Source organism: Pseudorasbora parva, chromosome 1 (genome assembly GCF_024679245.1).
Source record: "Pseudorasbora parva isolate DD20220531a chromosome 1, ASM2467924v1, whole genome shotgun sequence".
Taxonomy (NCBI): Eukaryota; Metazoa; Chordata; class Actinopteri; order Cypriniformes; family Gobionidae; genus Pseudorasbora; species Pseudorasbora parva.
The window spans coordinates 7,309,865-7,330,790 of record NC_090172.1 but is presented as its reverse complement, the minus strand read 5'-3'; the positions used below and the strand labels follow the sequence as shown (position 1 = coordinate 7,330,790).

The 20,926-nt window shown below is 39.1% G+C and overlaps 1 protein-coding gene across 2 annotated transcripts in view; it reads right to left on the bottom strand.

Annotated features, from left to right (window-relative positions):
- Nucleotides 1-20,926, bottom strand: part of sbf2 (SET binding factor 2) — a 179,750-nt gene that overhangs the window by 33,366 nt on the left and 125,458 nt on the right. For both annotated transcript variants that reach the window (XM_067414596.1, XM_067414667.1), the window contains exons 18-23: nt 17,473-17,643; nt 15,813-16,084; nt 7,905-8,077; nt 6,829-6,902; nt 4,325-4,520; nt 1,423-1,550 (exon numbers count right to left, since the gene is read on the bottom strand). In XM_067414596.1, the coding sequence (XP_067270697.1) occupies nt 1,423-1,550; nt 4,325-4,520; nt 6,829-6,902; nt 7,905-8,077; nt 15,813-16,084; nt 17,473-17,643 (1,014 nt within the window). The remainder of the gene's footprint in view (nt 1-1,422; nt 1,551-4,324; nt 4,521-6,828; nt 6,903-7,904; nt 8,078-15,812; nt 16,085-17,472; nt 17,644-20,926) is intronic.

Here is a 20,926-nt window from a genome sequence, read left to right as displayed (position 1 = left end):
AGGCGACAAAACTTTTGTCTTGCCAAAATTTGACCTTTCTGTCTTGATTAAATGATAAATATTTTTTCTATGAAAATTATTTATTTCAGTGCATTAAACATCATTTGGGAGGGTTTTAGCTTTTCATATGAGCTATTTCTAACACCAATTAATTAATTAAAAGTCAGGTTAATATCAGGTATTTCAAGAAAATAGATAAGCGACAAGACTTTTGTCAGGGACTGTATATCTGTAAATTGACGAGCACAAACCTTAGTAAATCACCTTGCATGATTTATGTAAATATTCTCCTTTCATAAATTTTGCATCTGAAATGTAAACTTATACAAATGCATATGGAATAAGGATAGCCCTGTCCACACCTTTTCGGCACTAATTTTACTCACGTGTCTTGTAAATCCTGACAGTAGTTTTTTAACACCAAAAGAGTGTTTGCGCTGGCACAAACTGTAAGTAAATTTGGCCCTTAATATTTCATTATGCCCGCTATAGTCCAGTGACACAACTTGCCCCATGTGTCTTTTTGAATAACGTGTGTGTATTTGACAGTGTAAGCGCAATAAGACGTGAAAGAGAACTTAGTTTAATACTTATGGATATACTCACGTGTGTGCTCAGAAAAAAACATATATAAGAAGTTTAGACTGATATGGCTTTAAAATGCATGCAAATAATAAACGTTGATGTAAAATTGCAATTTCACGTAAACGTGACCACAATAGAGATGATAATCAAAACCAAACAGATGTTTTGTTCGTTTTTGGCACAGTATCCAAGGGATGAGCTGTACCCCTCTTCTGGAAAGCAGGGTAGGGAACAGCAGCTCATTTGCATTTAAAGATACAGGCACAAAACAGCATGTTTTTCCTTCCACAAAAAATGTACATTGGGCATTTACAGCATGGTACAGTAAATGATCCTGAGGTCTTTTGAGCTGAAACTTCAGACACATTCTGAGGTTTATATTACATCTTGTAAAAAGGGCCATTATAGGTCCCCTTTAACTTTGCTGCGCTTGGTGGTTTCATAAAACCACCAAGAAAAAGATTAGTATTTATATATCTGCAAGTAGCGAAACCATGTTTAACATTTTGCAATAGTATTTGCATTTGAAAAAGCTTACTTTTACTATTTGTTAAGCCAATGGCACATCTTACTTTCCCGTTCGAGAAGCTGTTTCACTTGGATATACGTCACAATAAAAAAAAAAAAAAAAGACTTTTGTCTATAGTTCACCAACATGTATGATATATTGTTACACCTAAAAAAATCTTTTAATTCAAATGCCATTTATATTTACTTTGACAAAAAAAAATCATGTTTTGATTAATGATAGACACAGCTTACCCACTGACACATCTTACCCCTCTCCCCCCTATGTACTATAGTGCGTAATCAGCTGCCAAATCAGGATGTCAGTACCTGGAAGGAGGAGGATCTCAGCTGAAGCCCTTCCTGCATGTTTTGCTGTAGTTGGTTCTGAATGCTGATCTTTTTCTCCTTAGTTAGAGTGGATACCGGAAAACTTCTGATCACAGCCTGTTCGCCAACTGTGCACACACACACAAGAGACATCAACACATGAATACAGCGTGAGCTCTCAGAGGCAAAACTCTCTAAATATAGAACTGTAAACTCTTCAACCTCTTTCAAACTAAGTTCTTTCAGGCTTTGCTGTTCCAAACCCATTTGAGTTCAGTTAAAGGATTCAAACCAACTTGGTGACGTCAAACCTGGTGTGATGCAACGTGTGGTGGCAAATTTGAATGTGCATAAACACATATGATATTTAATGGGGTCATGAACTGAGAAATAACATTTTCTTTGAGCTTTTGACATCATTATCAGTACCCTGTAAGTTTCAGAATTTAAAACCTTGTTATTCCAAAAACAGCTTTTATTGCAACCAATCCCAGAGAGCGACTCAAGAAAATCATCAATCGCCTCTTTGGTCCCACCCACTGACGTGTTAGTGAAATTACGAGGAAAGAAGAGAAAAGAAAAAAAAAGTGTTAATTTATTTTTACCAATGTGAATGTCTCAGTTGAGCATTATTTATTTGTATTCGGTACATTTCACTGTGGATTCAATTTCGACGCATGCTTTGGAAACAGACTTTTATGATATGGACTCGACAGTATGCCACAACATGTAAGTAAGTGTATTCATTTTGGTAAATGGACTGCATTTAAATAGCGCTTTTATCTAAAGCGCTTTACATTTTTGCCTCACATTCACCCATTCATACACCGATGGCGATGTCAGCCATGTAAGGCGCCATCCAGCTCGTCGGGAGCAGCTGGGGTTAGGTGTCTTGCTCATGGACACTTCGACACTTGGTCAGGTCACTGCCGCCCCATTCATTTTAATGCCTGATCTGTGACCAGTGATTTCTGATATGTAATGATTCATGTACAGTCAGATGTTTTTTGTCTATGTGTTAGTAAATCAAACCAGTGACTAAATGGTCAAGTAGGCAAGAGTAGGATGAAAATAATCAGTCATTTAAATTGTGATTAAATGACGTATAGATTGCAATCTAAGAATGCTTACTTTGCAGTTGCTGGAGCTCCCAATCAAACAGCACAAGTATATCAGTGTCTGAGAACTGACATTATAATCAATGAATCTATTATTTACATTGTGTTTGCACTGTTAGTTATGATCAAATAATTTGTTAGTTTGCAGAAATCAAGTTGCAGTAATGAAATCACTGCATTTATGTCTGTGATCAGCTACATGCTCATCACTGCAACCTTTCATGCCACGATCTAAATAAACAACAGTTTTCATGATTAGTTTACCTTGAGACCTGTAACAGAGTTAGACATGAAATATTTAGCTATTTCATATGCAAAGATGTTAGCCAATCACAGCAGTGGGCGTTTACACTGAAGTCTCACAACAGACATGCCTCTTCAAACAGAGCGTTCAAAGCAGAGGGCTAAAAATTCAGTTTTATTTTTTAAACTACATTTTAGTCTCGTCTTTTTTTCGTAAACGCTATTGCATGTTTATATAGTCACAATAATCGTTTAAGGACATTTGTATCATCAATTGTATCACAATACCTGCAGAACTTATGGTAATTTGGTGCAGGTCCACGTTAATACTGCCTGGCCTTCAACATGGGCTGGTTATATGCAAATTTGGGGAGGCATAAATATTAATGATCCCGACTGTTATGTCTCAGTTTTTGGTGTTATGTTGGGATTCGTCCCTATTTCAGTGGTCTTTTTTAAGAATAAGATTTACATATGAAGGAGGAAACAATGGTGTTTGAGGCTCATGGTATGTTAGTTCCTTGTACAGAACTCTTATTATTCAACTAGGCCAAGGTAAATACAGTTTTCAATTCGAGGGCACCTTTAAGAGCTACAGTGGAGGGTTTGATTTTTAACTTTGTCTAACACAAAGCTACTGAATGGTATATGTTTCTCTTCTTCCTTTGAAGATCCAGGGAACCAAAACTATCCAAAAAGGCAAAAAACAACAACCTTGAATCCATATGGATAGAGCAATTTAATCCCAGTCTTGTGAAGATAAACGTTGAATTTACATGATGAACAGATTTAGTTTAGCCACATAATGGCCCCATTTACACTGCATGGTTCAAGTGACCCAATTCTGATTTTTTGCCTCTAATGTGGCTCAGATAGGATGTGACATGTGAATGCGTAAGCAGTAAAAAAACGCATGGATTCTGATATCCTCAGATTGGATTCAGGCCTCACTCATATGTGGTAATAAATCCCATTTGAATCGTATACGTGCATTTGCGTCTGCCATGTAAGCGGTCAAATTGGATATTCCCCAGTAAATGAGAGTCGTACGTCATTGAAAAAGGGACGGAAGCGAATGACGTCAACTCAGGTAGACAAGAACTGTGATCAAGGGCCAGTGTTGCCAAGTCTGCGGTATTTCTGCAGAATTGGGCTACTTTAAAACAGCTTTAAATTGCATTTGGGGGGATTTTGTCGTGAAAATCTGGCAACCCCGTCAAGGGCTCTCCTCTTCTTCTCTGCCTTATGAGAGAAATGTTTTGCTAACCTGTGCTAACCTAAGATGTGTGGAAAAATGCAGACGGTAAAACATTGTATAATCATTTTGTGGGCGTCCATTGCATATTGCGCTGTTTTACTTCCTTTTCCGGTTAATAACGTCTTGGGCTGTTACGCCAGTGTACAGTGTAAGTGCAAATATTGCATACGGGTGGCTTTTAAAAGATGATGTAAACAGGTCGTCAACAAAATCGGATATAGTCACCAAATCGGAACTGTGCATCAAGACCTGCACTGTGAATGTAGCCAATGAGTGTTGTTACCTAGTGGGTCGTGAGGAGTGCCTTTGAAAACGATACGGTAAGTGGTGAGGAAGAGGGCTCCCTCTGCTGGCAGGATGTGCGGTCCTCCCAGAAGGCCCCCAGTGGCCTCCTCTCGCCCATCAGGGTCTAAGACCACCCGTAGCCCCTCGGACACCAGCTCCTCTCCAGGCAGCAGGGCAGGCCGCAGGATCTTGGGCTGGAGAAAATTAAAGTCATTAAATGTAAGAGTAACCACGAGCACATGCTTTAGTACCGAGGCGATTATATTCCCAACCTAAATAGAAATTTAAGACTACAAGTACTTGTGGTCTGCTTTTTGACAGATAACAAATGATTCTCTTGATGATGGAGTAAGCATCAATTATTAGCTTTAGTTCCAAGCACAGTAATCACACTCAAGCCTTGTGTGTTTATCGCCAGAGACACACGCCATCAGTTTTTATACTGTCCAGACAGCGTGTTCTCTCCAGGCCCTGCCCTGGTGTCATTATCTAGCTCATTAGTTGGATTCAGAAGGGTAACAAGAACTGAAACGGAGCCGACTTTAAAAATGTTTTGGGAATTACTACAAGTATTTGTTATGTGGAAAACCGCTGTATTAGAAGAACAGTTCACCTCACACTGGGGATGCCAGTTGGGTTCTCCATCAGCTCCTTCCCTGGATTTGCACACTAGTAAACAATCTACTGTGGTTTCTTTTTCTCTCGAAAAACAAACTGTCCAGACAGCAGATCTTTTTCCAGCCAAGAATCCCCTCTTAAACCAAAGCATCCCTGAAGCCCAGCACACAAGACAGATTGCTGTGTACACCTGATATTATCATGCGTCTCAACTGTTTCTCCAGTGACCATTTATAATCAGCTTTTGACTCCATGACACATCACTTTCAGTTTGTTATTGAAGCCAGGCAGTGTTTTCTGCAGAGAAAGGTAATGAGTCTGACTTGTGAGTCAGATGTTAATTCAGTAACTGCTTTGGTTGTGGATTTGTTAGAATGATTCAGTCCAATAATTTTTGACTGTCTTTTTGACTAATAGCCTACATTAGAAAAGACAACTCATAAGTGTGTGCGAAGATGGCAGGGTGAAGGAATTTTACTTTATTACTGTACTTAAGTATATTTTTAAAGTATCTGTACTTTATCAGAGCATTTTTATTTTGGAAAACTTTTACTTCACTACATTCCATAGCAAAATGCTATTCTTTTTACTCTTAACACTGCATTTGATAGAAATATATCATTACTCGTTATTTTGGTCTGAAGAAATTGACTTAAAATACGATGTCTCCACACATTGTATTGTATTTGTAGCCACCTATTTCGCTAAGCCTAGACAAAATCATTTTTTCCTAACTTTTAAAATACTGTATGGTATTTCACTTGTTTGCACACTTGAATTATCAGTAAATTAATTTGACATTTTAGTAAATTTCAGTTTAATCTTTTGATAGCGTATAATAAGTTTGGAAATAAAATAAAATGTTACATATTTGGAGATCAATACATATCAGGGGCCCTATAATACACCCAGTGCAATGTGACGCTAACATAAGTGTTTTTCAGCCCGATGCAGTTATAATTTTCACGTCAGTGCTATGTTGTTTAAATAGCAAATGCACTCACGGCCATGTGTACACCATGAGTGTGCTGGTCTGAAAACCAGGTGTGTTCAGGCGCATCGTTGGCGTGTTGCTATTTTGAGAAACTGAAAACGACTGTGCCATTGACCAACAAACAATCCAAACCCATGAGACTTTTATTTGAAAATAAAGTGTTAAATTATGTGTTTTTTCACGCAAACATATTACTGATGTCTCTTTATTAATAGGTTATGCCACTGGAGTCACATGGATTACTTTTATGATGTCTTTACTTTCTGGACCTTGAAAGGGGTAGTTGCGACATCAGGGTGAGTAATGGCATAATTTTCATTTTTGGGTGAACTATCCCTTTAAAGCAGGGGTGGGGAACATTGATCCAGAAGGGCCACTCTCTTGCAGAGTTTAGCTCCAACCCTAATCAAACACACCTGAAGCTAATCAAGGTCTTCAGGATTCACTGGACATTCACTTGACATTCACTTTAAAGTTACAGGCAGGTGAGTGTCTTTTTTCAGGGTTCGAGCTAAACTCTGCAAGAGAGTGGCCCTTGTGGATCAATGTTCCCCACCCCTGCTTTAAAGTCCCTTCACAAGTATTTTTGTACTTTTAATCAGGTAAAATTGAAAATAAGTACCGGTAATTATACATTTACTGGAGAAATATTTTATTAGGGTATCTGTACTTGATTTGTGTACTTCATCCACCAGTCCACATCACTGATAATAAATCTCCAGGTCAATGCTGAATGGTGACAAAGGAGTTTTCAATGTGTAAGTCTGCATTTAATGCACAAAGCAGTTACTGCTATCGAAGAAACATTAAAACATCTGTAGAACAACTTCCCTATGACAAAGAAAGCAAATCAAATGACACACAAGCTTTGCATAGTTTCACCAGCTTACCTTATGAATGGGAGGAAGCCTTCTGCTTTCTCTATGAACCGCCTCTAGAGTCTCCATCTGCATTGCCACAATACCTGAACAGATAAATACTGTGATGCAGGAAACTTTGTGGACCGGTTAGGAGACGGGTTCACAGTACTATATCAGTTTAATACTGCCTAATATCATGAATTGTCCTGTGTAGTGCAACACTGAAGACCTAAACTAAAACTACTTTAAATTGCATTTTTAAATTTTATAATAATTGTCCATGCAATTTTGACTACAAGGAATATTGGTGAAATAATAAATCACAAGAACGAACGACTGAAATTAACTAGTGAAAATGGTGAGCACTAACAGCCTTTAAAAATACACTTGGCGTATTCGCATTTTAAACTAAAATCTCCACGTCCATGTGCAGCTGTGACATGAACACGAGTAAGCTGATAACTCAAAAAATCAGCTTATTGAAATAATCAGTTTTCCCCATTTACATGCACACCAGTAAACTGACAATGCAAGTAACCCGCGTTTACATGACTTTATTAATAAACCGGGTTATTTCCATGTAGTGGTGATGTCAAAAATAATAATGTCCATATATCTGACTCAGAGTTTTTCAGATGTTACGTCAGTTGTGATGTTAAATAAAGCATGCACCGCTTCAGTGCGAGATTTATGCCTCATATTATCCCTAATGAAGTTACAGATGCAGCGTTTTGACTGAACCTCTTCTACTTCTATTGCATGAGAAGAGAACACATCTTTACAATTTTCTGGGTCTTAAAAGAGTCTGCGTTTGTGATATATGTCTTTTATTTCATGCAAAACGCTAGCTCGACAGAAATCAGGTTAATGCGTTTACATGCAGCACGAAATCAAGGTAAGAGGCAAAAAACTACTTGTCCCGACCAGTTTATTCTTACGCCGTTTATGACCTTACCCCGATAAAAGAAAACGGGTTACCGCGTTTACATGACCATGTTCATTGTCGGCTTATTAGGCATAATCGGCTTAAGAACGTGCATGTAAACGCATCCACTGTTTCGAGCCCTAGACTGACTGTTTCTGTATGTCTGCACACAGTGTTTTACCTGGAATCATACTATGCAGGCTCTTGATATGATCCTGGGTCACTCCACTCTCTGTACACACTTTGTCAATGAAACGAGAGATGAATCTCCCCACCGAGTTGGCGACGTCACTGGTCTCAGAGTCTTCGAATCCACTCTCTGTGTCAAAGCTCTCGGCCACACTCCCTGCAATACTGTTCATGACATGACACTTATTAGATGGCAGACTTTAACACAACACAACACATCCAACTACAGCAATGGCACTCTCAATACTCTTAAAATAACACACAGCTATTTAAAGAGGCTTTGATGTAATCCTGCTGCTTCGTTTACAGACTCATCGCAATTCAATGTCTGTTTAGTCTGTTACAAACAATTGGTCTGAAATACCACTGTTAGGAAGTGTGTGATATCTCCTGGGCTGGTGAAAAAGATCAGTTCCTGACTTTTCAGGCGGAAAATAAATCAAATCTTTTCCTCCATTTTTGTAGAAGAACAAAATGTTGATTAAGTTGTGTAGGACATTTTATAAAAAAAAAAAAAAGAGGTGCTTGCTTTTGCAGAAACGTGGGCCGTACAACTGGTTGCAAGGGAGTTCTGGATCAAAAGACTCAATCCCCCAAACACTTGTTCTTCCAAAAACCAAAAGGACACTTCCCTTGCCTTGTCTATGTTCCGCTACCGCTCTCAGGCAATCCGTGTGACGTCATTTTCACCGTCAGCACAGTCCGCTGATGTCCACGCACAGCATCTCGTGTTGTGTGTGGGCAACAGCGATGTATGGGTGACAACGGACATGTTCATCCAGTCAGTCAATGATGTATACTTGGAAAGGATTTTAACTGAGTGCGAGATGCAAAAATTAAATGTACTAGGGCCTTAAATCAGAGTTTCCCATGTGTGGGTTCATAAAACCCTCTGCAGATTTACTACTTGATGAACTACTTGATTAATTATTTTAAAATTTAAATGTAAATTTTAAATCAATAAATAGTGCTGCACAAAAATTGCAATAAAGTTTAGTGTGATTATAAAATCATAGTCTTTTATTAAATATTAATTAAACATAGAAAATCAAAGGCTGCAATTTAATTATATATAGTCTGCATTTCAGTACTATAATTAGCACATTCATTTTTATTTTACAGTACAATGTCATTTTCTAAAGTCATGTATTTCTGTGTTCAATTTATGAGTGTTTAAACACTTCTACTAAAATTATATTATAATAATAACTATTATTAATATAAATATGAATTATTTCCCCCTCAGCTCTTCAAAAAAAGAAAAAGAAAAAAAGTTGCCAGCCACCACCAGCATTTTTGATCATATATATATATAACAGTATAATTTTTATTTTATCAGAAAAGTTATTTTCATTTTAAAAAAAAGCAACATTTTTAACAAAAACCTAGTTTTTTTCAAAGACTACAATGTGCACAAGCAATGCTTTTATCACTTTTTTGCCTGTTTGATCTTATTCTTTCATTTAGGAAATGCGTAATAGTGCCCCCTACCATATGACAGTGAAAACATGGAAAAATTCTGTCAATGGCGGGAGAGCATCATCTCATAAATGGTCATGGTAATGAACTATCAAAGGGTGAGTTCACCCAAAAATTTAAAGTATCCCATAATTGACTCACCCTCAAGCCATGTATATGACTTTCTTCTTTCAGACCAATACAATCTAAGTTACGTTAAATAATATCCAGGCTTTACCAATCTTTATAAATGGCCCTTTTTTATTTCCATTTTTTAATCCCCAAAAAAACACATCCATCCATTAATCATAAAACTGCTCCACACGGCCCCAGGGGGTTAATAAAGGTCTTCTGAAGTGAAGCAATACAAGAAAGAATATCCACATTTATAACTTTATAAACTATAATCACTGGTTTCCGGTAAGGGAATGGCAAGGATGGCTTGAGGGTGAGTAAATTATGGGATGGTTTTCATTTTTAGGAGAACACCTTTTAACTTAAAATCTCAGGGGGTAAATATTTTATGTCTTTTAGCTGGGGTTTAGCTGACAAAAAGTTTGGGAACTCCTGCCTTAAAGTCTGGCAGGTTAAAATAATGATTCTGATTACATTAGCATACCTCACCTTAAAAAATAGACATGATTTGGGGAGTCCTTTAGACAATTCCCTAATCCTACATGTAAGCAAAAGTAAGATGAATAGCTTGCCTTACCAAAGACCTAATTAAACAAAAACACACACAAAAAAAGGAAAAATAGAAAGGATGACATCTGAGACAAGCACTTAAAACTCTCAGTGTGCCGTTACTGGCCTTGAAACATTTCAGAGAGGAAGAGAAAAGCACAGGAGGAGGGAAAGATCCACTCTGGAGACGTGGATTTGGCCGAAAATCCCCCATTTTGACTATGAAGCCTCCCAAAACTCACACATATTATTATTATTACTACAAAGCTCTATCCCTCCTGCTCTCTTCATCTTTTCTTGGCTATGTCTGAGTGCTCGCTCCACAAACAGCCCACTCATTTCATCGGAGCAGCGCTCGGGCTACTGGAGCGGCTGAGAAGGATGTGGTGTATAACTGGATAGGACTCCTGAGGACCTACACCAGGCTACGTCTTCTTACATTTTTGCTCACTGACTGATTTAGCTGTATAATTTTCTCCTTTAGACGCTGAGAAACAATTATTTATTCAAGAATGTGTTTTGTAACCAAGGTGAAAGGACAACCGTCAGCCCCTGCAGTGCGTCTTTTCCATTTGAAGTGATCATTGCCAGATGGACTTGAGGACCAGTGACCTGCTAAAGTGTTCAGACCCGTAACCAATTCTCTCACATTACAGGGCTACAAATGACACATTGAAATTTTGCTTCTCTGTGACATTTTTATTTCGGAGCACTGAAACCCATTTGAATTATTTTTAAATGATTAGGTAATGTTATAAGACAACTTAAGCGGAACGATTTCTGAAATGAACACTTTTTCCACTCAGATTAGCTTCAAGTCGGCAACAATTTTCAAATAGTGACACAAGTTTTTAACTCCAGTTTTACAGGTGCTACAACTAATTTCAATGGTTTAGCTAACTTCCTCCACTTCCTCCAGGAAGTTCATTCTCGTGTTACGCAGTACATTTGAGCTTCAGCGAGAACCAATGAGGTTCATTCTCAAGTTATGCAGCACATTTGAGCTTCAGTGAGAACCAATGAGGTTTGTTCTTGCGCACCAAGCAGATTTTGTTTATGTTCGCTGATCATGTTTATATGTGAATAAAAGCCAGAAAATTTGGACTAAATCAATTCATATGGATTAGTTTTAATGATCTCTTTTTGAACTTTTTGAAGTGTTAGTGTGGTAGTTGCGTAGCTGCTAATGGATGGACAGAAATCTCAGATTTCATCAAAAAGATCTTCATTTGTGTTCTGAAGATAAGCAAAAGTCTTTCAGGTTTGGAACGACAATTTCCATTTTTGTTGAACGCACCCTTTAATATTATGCATTATAATTTTAAACAATGCAAATTGCAATAGCATGATGCCACATGCTCATATTTCACTGTATTTATAAGCTAGGGGAAGCATTTATTTGCTCAAATTTCAGATCTCATTTGAGCACAAAATATTATCAATATCGCTACTATCATAGGTGACTTTTATGTCTTGTGGCTTATTTTTCTTCCATCCTTATAAACACCTGATATGGGCTGCTGCATCTTTACTCTGTCCTGGACTCTCCTTCATACATGATCGCTGACCTCTATGTGGGTTCTCCTTGATCGCACAAAGAATTTTGAGTGACGACCTTTATTAATCAGTATCTGGATGGTTTGATGTAGTGATTTTGGCTTCCTGATTTGGACCCCAAAAAACACATTTCCTAATCTATGCGTTTTTTTTTTTCTTTAGCTCTAGCATCAGACACAACTTGTACAATGATCCATTAACTGAGGGGATTTTATGTGGAGAAAATGTGGAAGATATTTTAATCATTTGCAGCTTGAGGTCAATTGTAAGGCAAATGAGTGTTCAGTGAGTGTGCTATGCAGTGAGTGTGATACACAACTTAAAGTTGTATTATATTTTGTTTTTATTTTAACAGGCAGACTGATAATACAATGGCACATTAAATTACTTATTTTGATTTTAAGTGCTTGTAAATATAAAAACAACTATAAAAAATATTAGGGTGTGTTCACACTTGTGACCAGTCACGGAAAGTAGGGACACAAGTCGGTTCTGGGGCATTTTGAGTTATTCACAGATTCTGAAAGTGTAGTCTCCAAGCTTTCCAACCATGTGTAACACATGGAAATCTGATAATATTTTGAGAAGTTGTGGCCATCTGAATGTAGGACTTTAGAAAAGTTTAAACGACAGAAAAAAGCCTCTGAAGTTTTGCAGTTCTCACCTGTTCTCACCTGCTGGGAGTGACAATAGGGCTCATTTACATCTCATTTAGATAAGCCATACCCCCTGTAAAGCTGCACGGTTGCTAGTAACGACAGACGCAACGGAAAAATCGGACCGCATACTATTAATAATAAAGATGCTAACATTACCATCTAAAAGCCCATTATAGTGATGTTTTTTTTGGCAAGTGATACGATGCTAACGATTACAATTAAAATGACAGTTAAGAACAATAGGTAGGTATGGGAAGGTCTAAACATGAGATAACGTGTGTGTGTGTTCTTAGAATGAACACAAAACGACAAACTTTGGTGTTTATGGAAACACACCCCATAAGAAACAGAAAAGTATTCTTGCAAATCTTGTTGCCTCCAATGAAATAAGTCGCTCGGGCACACTTTCTGTTTGCCGGGGTGTTCTTAGTGGATGTACTGTGCGTCTGTTCGAAGGGGATAAAGATAGAGAAATGGGTAAAGTCCGTAACCGTGGCTATAGTGTAGAGGTAAGGCGCATGTCATTAAGTTTTGATGCAAAACGATCAGGTTCAAATCTGCCTTTTGCCACACTCTCTAACCAAGAAACACTTAAGCCCCTTTCACACTGCAATTCCGGCAAATACACGGATAATGCGACCCGGCATTTGTTCCCGGGTCGCTAGATTTGGTCCATTCACACTGCCAGCGAAATACCGTAATATGTGCGCTTTCACACACAACCCGTAACGGTCCCGGGTCGAGTTGACACGTGACATCCTGATGTGACGTATAACGGCGAGCGATCACCGCTTCAGCGCGGATAGTAAGGAGCTCCGTGGTCTCGACTTGTGTCCAGTTTGCACACATTTCTGCTTGTTTAATTTTAGTTTCTTTTGTATATTCACTGTCTGCGTTTAAAACACAGACTAGCTCTTCTGTCACTGCAGGGTTGTATTATTGAAAAAACAAGCTCTAGGAGTCGCACGATAACTATGTACACGTTGCAGCATTAGTTTCGGCTTTTGTTCACACAGCGCTCGTCCCGGGTCGAATACCGCAATGTTACTAGGTCCCCGACCCGGGTCGAATTCGGTAATCAATCCCGGGACGTGGTTGCTTTCACACAGAAGGCGACCCGGCAATGTTCCGGGAATATTGCGGGTCCGACGTGCAGTGTGAAAGGGGCTTTATTAATAAACACACGTTAGATGCTTTATTTCCACTTTTCTAATATTTTCTCAATTCTTTTTGAAAATAAATGCCTTTCCGATCAGACATTTAATGGAAAAGGGAGTAGAGAGAGTGTGGCAAAAGGCAGATTCGAACCTCTGATCGAGTTTAAATATTAATTAAAAAGAAAATCAAAGGCTGCGATTTAATTATAGTCTGCATTTCAGTACTATAATTAACACATTAATTCTTTAAACACTTCTACTAAAATTATATTATAATAATAACTATTATTAATATAAATATGATTTCTTTCCCCCTCAGCTCTCCAAAAAAAGAAAAAGAAAAAAGTTGCCAGCCACCACCAGCATTTTTGATCATTTTCACACAACTTTCATGGCCTCCCGAAGTCAGACGCCAGTCTGATACATTCTTCCTCTTCTTCATCTTCGCTCAGTTGTAGATAAGGGATATTATCCAATCTTATTAAGCCGCTTTCATCGTCGCTCAGATCATCTCTACAGCCGGCCAGAGCGCTGCATAAATAATTAGCCACGCGTCCCTTGGAGGGCGGGGCAATAACAAAGGCCAGTGTGGAAATACACAGACAAAACAAGGCGATTTCAACCTCAAAATATACGCTTTTAAATATACCATTAATGCCATCTCAAACACGGAGAGGCTTCTTCGTGATTTCAACTAACAGATTCTGCAAAAAAGCAAAAATCACATCATTTGAAAAAACAAAAAAACGCTTCTTTCTCATTTTGCTCGAAAGTGCAGCTGCCGACTTGTGTCCCTGGTTTCTGTGACGGGTCACGTGTCATCTTTGGTTTGATTAAAGCAAACCCTGGTGCGATTGCTCTGTTAGTGTGGTTCATTTGAATAAGTGTGAACGCTGCCATCTGAACCCTGGTGCGCACCAAACAAGACGACTGAGACCGCTGAAAAGATGAGTCTCAGGGTGCATTCACACTTGTAGTTCGGTTAGTTTGGTCTGGACCAAAAAACGAAAACAAAACGTATAGTACTGGTCCGCTTAGTGTTCACAATGGCATTTTTAACAGCGCAGAGCGCACCTAAAGTTACAGAACCAAAAGTTATAGGGAGACCGTCACAAACTGATTGGTCGGCTTATATGATGTAGGAGCTTACTGAACATTCAAAACAATGCTGTGTGCTGGATTAAACGTGATCGTTTTATGCGTGTACATATGGCATTATTTTTACCAGCTGAGAACTAATGCAGAGCTCATAAAATGTTCAAAACAGCACCAGGATTCCCTCCATTGTATGCAGAAATGAAGATCTGCTGCAAAAGAGATGAGTTACGTCATCTGTACCAACTAATGGGCAACAAGTCCTTTGATGAGAAGAACCAGGTGTGCTTTTTGTGCGTTTTTTCTAGCATTTTCGAAACGTTGCTCGTCGGACCAAATATTGATGAGGCACTTATCTACTCGTTGCTCCACGTTTGCCCTATAACGTTAACGCCACTCATTTTGGATACACTGATTGATCTTTCTGCGTCGTCAAATCAGCTGACTATGCGTCCCATCTTGCGACATTACGTCCGGTTTTTGGTTCATTTACATGTCTTTGGTCCGTGTTGCGTTCATATATCAAACAAACCGCACCAGAGTTTGTTTGGAAGCAGACCGAGACCCATGTTTTCAGCGGTCTCGGCCCGCTTGTTTGGTGCGCACCAGGGTTCGGATGGCAGCGTTCACATATGTTCAAATGAACCGCACTAACCGAGCAATCGCACCAGGGTTCGTTTTAATCAAACCAAACAGGACAAATTGTAACACACCCTCAGGCCACTTCCAAATGAACTCTGGTGCAGCTGGAATGAAATATGAACACAACACAAACCAAAAACAGGACGTGATGTCACAAGATGCGACCCTACAAAGGACAGAATGCCCAAGCATGCATGTTTTTTTGCCAATCAAGTTTCGATACAGGCATTGGAAATTATGTATTTATGCAGCATATCTTTGTGTGTGACGGAGGGAGTGCACATTTTATTAGCTTTTCACAAGTTCTCAGCTAATTCATGCTAGCAAAGTGCTAAATCATGCTAGCAATGTGCTAAAACATGCAAGCAACATGTTAATTAATGCTAGCAATGTGCTAAATTAACTGTTCACATACCAATTCATGCAAGCAATGTGCTAAAACTGCTAGGAACATGCTAATTTGTTCTAGCAATGTCTTAAATTATGTTAACAAATGTTAAAGCATGCTAGTTAATGCTGGAAACATTCCAATTCATGTTACCAAAATGTTCATTCATACTAGCAAAACCAAACTACAAGTGTGAGAAAACCCTTAATACAGCAGAAGATAATATATTCTGCGAGGCACTGTAGAAGTAAGTGTCTTGCCTGTTTGTGAGAATGCTGTTGCTGCCGCTCTCCCAGTCAGCTGCAGGGGTGGAGCGCAGAAGCTTGTTTTTACTGGTGTCCAGTGGTACCAGCAGATAAACCATCAGGCTGGCGTAATGGATGGCCTGGCTGAACACTGTACTCTCCTCGTTCTTCACCAGCTCCTGCTGCTTCTCTTTGCTCAGACTGGGCCAAACACGCAACTGCTCTGCTGCGAGGTCCATAGCGGTCCGTTCTGACTCACTGGCTGCTGTGGACAAAGTACTCTGATCCTGATGAAGAGATGAGATTCAGAGTTAAATGATATCCCTTTTCTACTGAAATGGTGTCAGAGTCGATGCTCGCTAGGGTTTGTATGGACCTCTATTAGACCAACCAACCTCGAATGACAACCTAATTTACAATAGCCACGTTTCCATTACAGATTTGCGCAAAACTTTTGTTTTACAAAAAAAATTTAATATTTACTAAATGTCGATTAAAAAAACTATTGCGCAATGACAGCATTTCCATTAACCAACGTTTTACAACTAAAACACTTTTTTTTTCCTCTTGTGATAAATCATTACAAAAATCACGGTGACGGATTTTGGTAGGTTTACATATAACTGCAGCCACCGCACAAACTTTATTTTGAATGGAAGGAGACGTAAGTGTGTTTTCCACACATGAATGGCAGGAAAGCCTCTTATACTTGGAAGCGGCCACATATGAGTTGTTTGTGGGTGTTTCTCCCGCATATCTGCTTCAAGGTCTTGATAAATTGTGGCATTTCTTTGTTGTTTAGAAACCAGTATTCCCAGAATTATTTAGTCATTTATGAGTTTTTATGAGAACTTTTCTTCTGTCTAAACAAACCGCGCAATCTTTAAAGAATGATCGACCAGGTGACCTGTAAATGCGAAAATATTATTGCAAAAAATGTCCTTTGCCGAATTGCCTGAAAAACATTCTCATGTGATCGAAACTTGTTTTTTTGTTGCACTATATAGGAGTTGGAAATTTACAGCAACTGATATTTCATAACATATTCATAAACAAGACACACCAGTCTTTGTTTATAAGCCTTCAAATAAGTTCTAGTTTTTAATTATCTTTTTATAGATAGTAAACATAACTGAAATCATAAATTACATAAAACGTGGTCAGTGATGAGTAAGATTGCCCAGGATTAGGATAAGGAGAAATATAGTTAATATAGAAATATAATATAAACACATGCCCAATTGTAATATGTCAAATAATTTATTATTAGTTTGTTCATGTTGGTTTAAAAAAAAAAAAAACTCTACATTTAACATTTTAATATAAACAAAAAAATAATAATTTGTTTTTGTACAAATATCCTTAATGATAATTTATAAATACCAACACATTTTGTACCATTTAACTCTTAACCTGAACTAATCTTGTCACATCATAAAAGTGTCAAATGATTTGATATTCTAAGAGATGTATTGGCCTTGACAATCATGAGGCTCTACAGTTCTATGTTTTTCACAGCATATTGGTTGCACTCGGATTTAGTAGACAAAATTTCTTTAACATGTAACATTTTTTTCTAAGAAAAGGTCATCTTCTCAAGAATTTCATTATGATATCAGGACAGTTGTAACAGTGAGATGGACGAACGGATGAATAAAAAAAGTCCCAATTATACCTTGATTTTGGCAGTGATGAGTTGCTTGTCCTCGGGGGCAGTGAGGTAAAGCGTTCTGATCTGGTTTTGCACCTCAGAGTAGAAGGTGGCCTCCCAGAACTGCTGATTGGTCCAGATAGGATGGTCTTGTATGCAGGTGTAGGCGAACTGATCCACCCCAGCTGCCAGTTTCTGTAAGCAAGAAGAAGGATCAGCGGGCGACACAATGTGAAACTCTGGCAGACTGCTAAGATAAACACAGTGCCTGCTACTGTCCATATAACAGGTCAAATCAGCCGAGCTGAGGTCCTCGCAGCTCATTAAACCAACTGGGCTGTAGAGCGCTTGTAAAGGAGTCCATTAAAAAGCATGGTGAAAACAGGAAAGTAACACACTGTTGCCAAAGGTTTTAGGAGCAATCAGTCATTTTTAGTGGTCATAATGTTCTCAACACATACAGTAGGCCTCATACAGAGAGACTGCAAGGCAAGACTTTGAAAACATGACCGGAGTGTTATTCTGTGCTCTCCGATGCAAACCATATCACCTGTGGGCTGCTTACTGACCCTAAAGGACATCTGCTAAAGCTATGAAGGCTTAACTTATTGTATTTGCACATGCGGAAGGATCACACACCATGCATGACATCTTTCTCACCTTCCATTGGTCTGTACAGTTCACACCTCAGATCAGATTACCAACCAATGTCTTCTCAAAACCCATACAATATTATGACAAACTGTCTTTGCTACTTAGTTTCCCTACATCTAACCAAACCACAATCACAAGTGAAATGACGGATGGAAAGAGGGAAGGAGAGAAAAATCAGGGGCAATGGAAAGCCGGAGACAAACATCATAATAACCAAGAACAGATTCTGGCTATGTCTCAATTAGTATACTTCACTAGGCCCTGAAAACATGTGCTACACTTGTGATAAAAAGTGCATATTTATGTAAAAACATTTAGCTAGTATAGAGAGATATTACCATGTCACAAAATTACATTTTATTAGCACAGAAAGCGTTGTTGTATACTGTGCATGTTTGAAGTGCTAGCATGTTCCTAAATCCATTTTAGTTTCCCCCTTTAAGAGTCGTTTAGCGGTTTCTTTAAACTACGGGTCTCACTGACCGATTTTAGTACACAAGCATTTACATGTGAAATCTGCATACAAACATTTGAAAAAATGCAAACCCCTTCCGATTAATCAACTTGTACACGACCCTTTATAGTTTGCTCTTCTGCTTCTGAATCAGTTACTTGCTCAAACATATGGCTGAGTTAAACCAGTATTTCTACTTGCCATTGTGTAACATTTACTTCAGTTGACCGAGTGGATCAGGTAGTCAAAGCTGCTGTGAAAGCATGAGTGGAAGTGGGGGATTTTAAAGGGGCGGTGAAATGCTGTTTCATGCATACTGAGCTTTTTACACCTTTAAAGACTTGGATTCCCATCCTAAACATAGACAAAGTTTCAAAAACTAATGTTGGACGTTTGATGGAGTATTTCTGTGTTAAAAATACTCCTTCCTGTTTCTCACAAGTTTCGGAGAGTTTTTTTCGAGTATGGGTCTACTTGACGTTAAATAGAGCGGAAGGTCCTTGTATGGGCTGTACGGGCTCTTCTCCCGGAAGGGTGCGCGCGCGCGTGACTAGAGGGAGAGAGAGGAAATGCACGCTGTAAACACTCTCTCAGCTGCAGATCCAGTTTTCCGTGAACACTTATGTCGCGCCGCGCTCCACTTTATTCCTATGGGTGACGTCGAGCAACTTCAACGCTTCAGCACAGCATTCCGGGAAGGCAGCGCTGCATTTGAACCGATTTGAACGCAGAAATGACGGGAAGCTTCAAGGCATCGCTTCAGTTGCTTCGCAAAGTGGATTTCCACGGTCACTGCTGTCACAGGACTTCACCAAATCATACCAAAGAAGTGTGTTTTTGACAGAGCGGTCCTGCTTTGGAAGATGCCGGTGAGTAAATCAACTTCAAATGTCTCTGCTATTGGCTACCGTCGCATGAGTAAACATCAGTAAACGATACGATCGCGTGCTTCGTCATTCAAATGCGCTAACGGTTACTCCATTGTTGTTCTGTATAACGTTACACTATTCTGACTCTGACGTGCAAAACCGTTTTGCTTGCTACCTCTAAGGTCTAGTCACATACAATAGTCCATAAACCGAATCATGTCCTCATAAACTGCACACAAAGGCCCCTAAATACAGTACATACCACAGAGACGGACATCCTGATGTTGCCGTTTCTCCTGTTCAATTTATTTCAGCCTCAGATTTGATTGTGGATCATTATCTGTATTAGCTGAGATAGCTGAGATGGGTTTCTCCACGCTTGAGGACGTGACCGCTTTGCGCGCTTGTCATTCTTTAGCTCCGCCCACACGATACGCCTCCAGGCGCTCGTTTTTTTCCGGAAAGACTCGGTACAGCCCATATTTCTTTTATAAATATGATAAAACTAAAGACTTTTCGGAGATATGAAGGATGCGATACTACTCTATAGGTACTCAAGATTGACATGAGATTGACTGAAACTGAGTGTTTCACCCCCCCTTTAAGAGAACCATCAAACTCATCTTCCATATCGCAACAACTTATGGGTAATGCTATACAATCAAGCCTCCATGGATCCAGTGGAAATAGTACACCATCTGAACAACTTAGCATACTTTTTTTTAACATTACATGATGTGGAGTGCACTAAATGCAATCTTGCAAACTATTTACGAGACTAGGGCACAACCTCTGAAACTGTTTCATGATCCCCTCAACTTGGGACTCTTTTGCTTTTTCCATAAATCCAACCCCCAATCCTGTACACCTAAAGGCTATTTCTCAAGGCCGACATAAATGCATTTTTCTTTAAGTATGGCCCTCGATCACTGGGAAATTACCAGCACTGACATTAATGTGAAGGCTTGTTTGGACAGTTTATCTTTCCCTATGTAGCCTGGAATGTCTAATATGAATTTCAACACCAGGAAACCCTATAATACCGACGTGTCCATGTCAAGATGTGCTGATAAATCCAGTTCATCTATAATTCTTGTAGATATGCTAAAGCTGGCCAGGTTAAAGCTTTGAGGGCTTGCAGATATTCTGGGCCTGTCTAGACCCCATTTGCTAAAGGGTGACATACAGATGGAGCTGAGTGAAAAAGGGGTAAGAATTGCAGCAAGAGGAACAGAGCAGTTGTTATTGTAGGATGCAGACCAGGGACACACTGCCAGAGTTGTATTTTTTGTCTTCAACATGGTTGTGCATCTGACTGGCAACAGATGGGGGTGAATGTGTGCAGATATGTGTGCTCTCTAACAACAGATGTAAGGGGGTCAGTTTGACCTCTTCCAACTGTACAGCCTTGACGATAGGGGAGACCGAGACAGAGACAGAGACAGAGAGAGAGCGAGCACATGTCAAGACTTTACATTCCATGAGGGAATTTATTTGATCA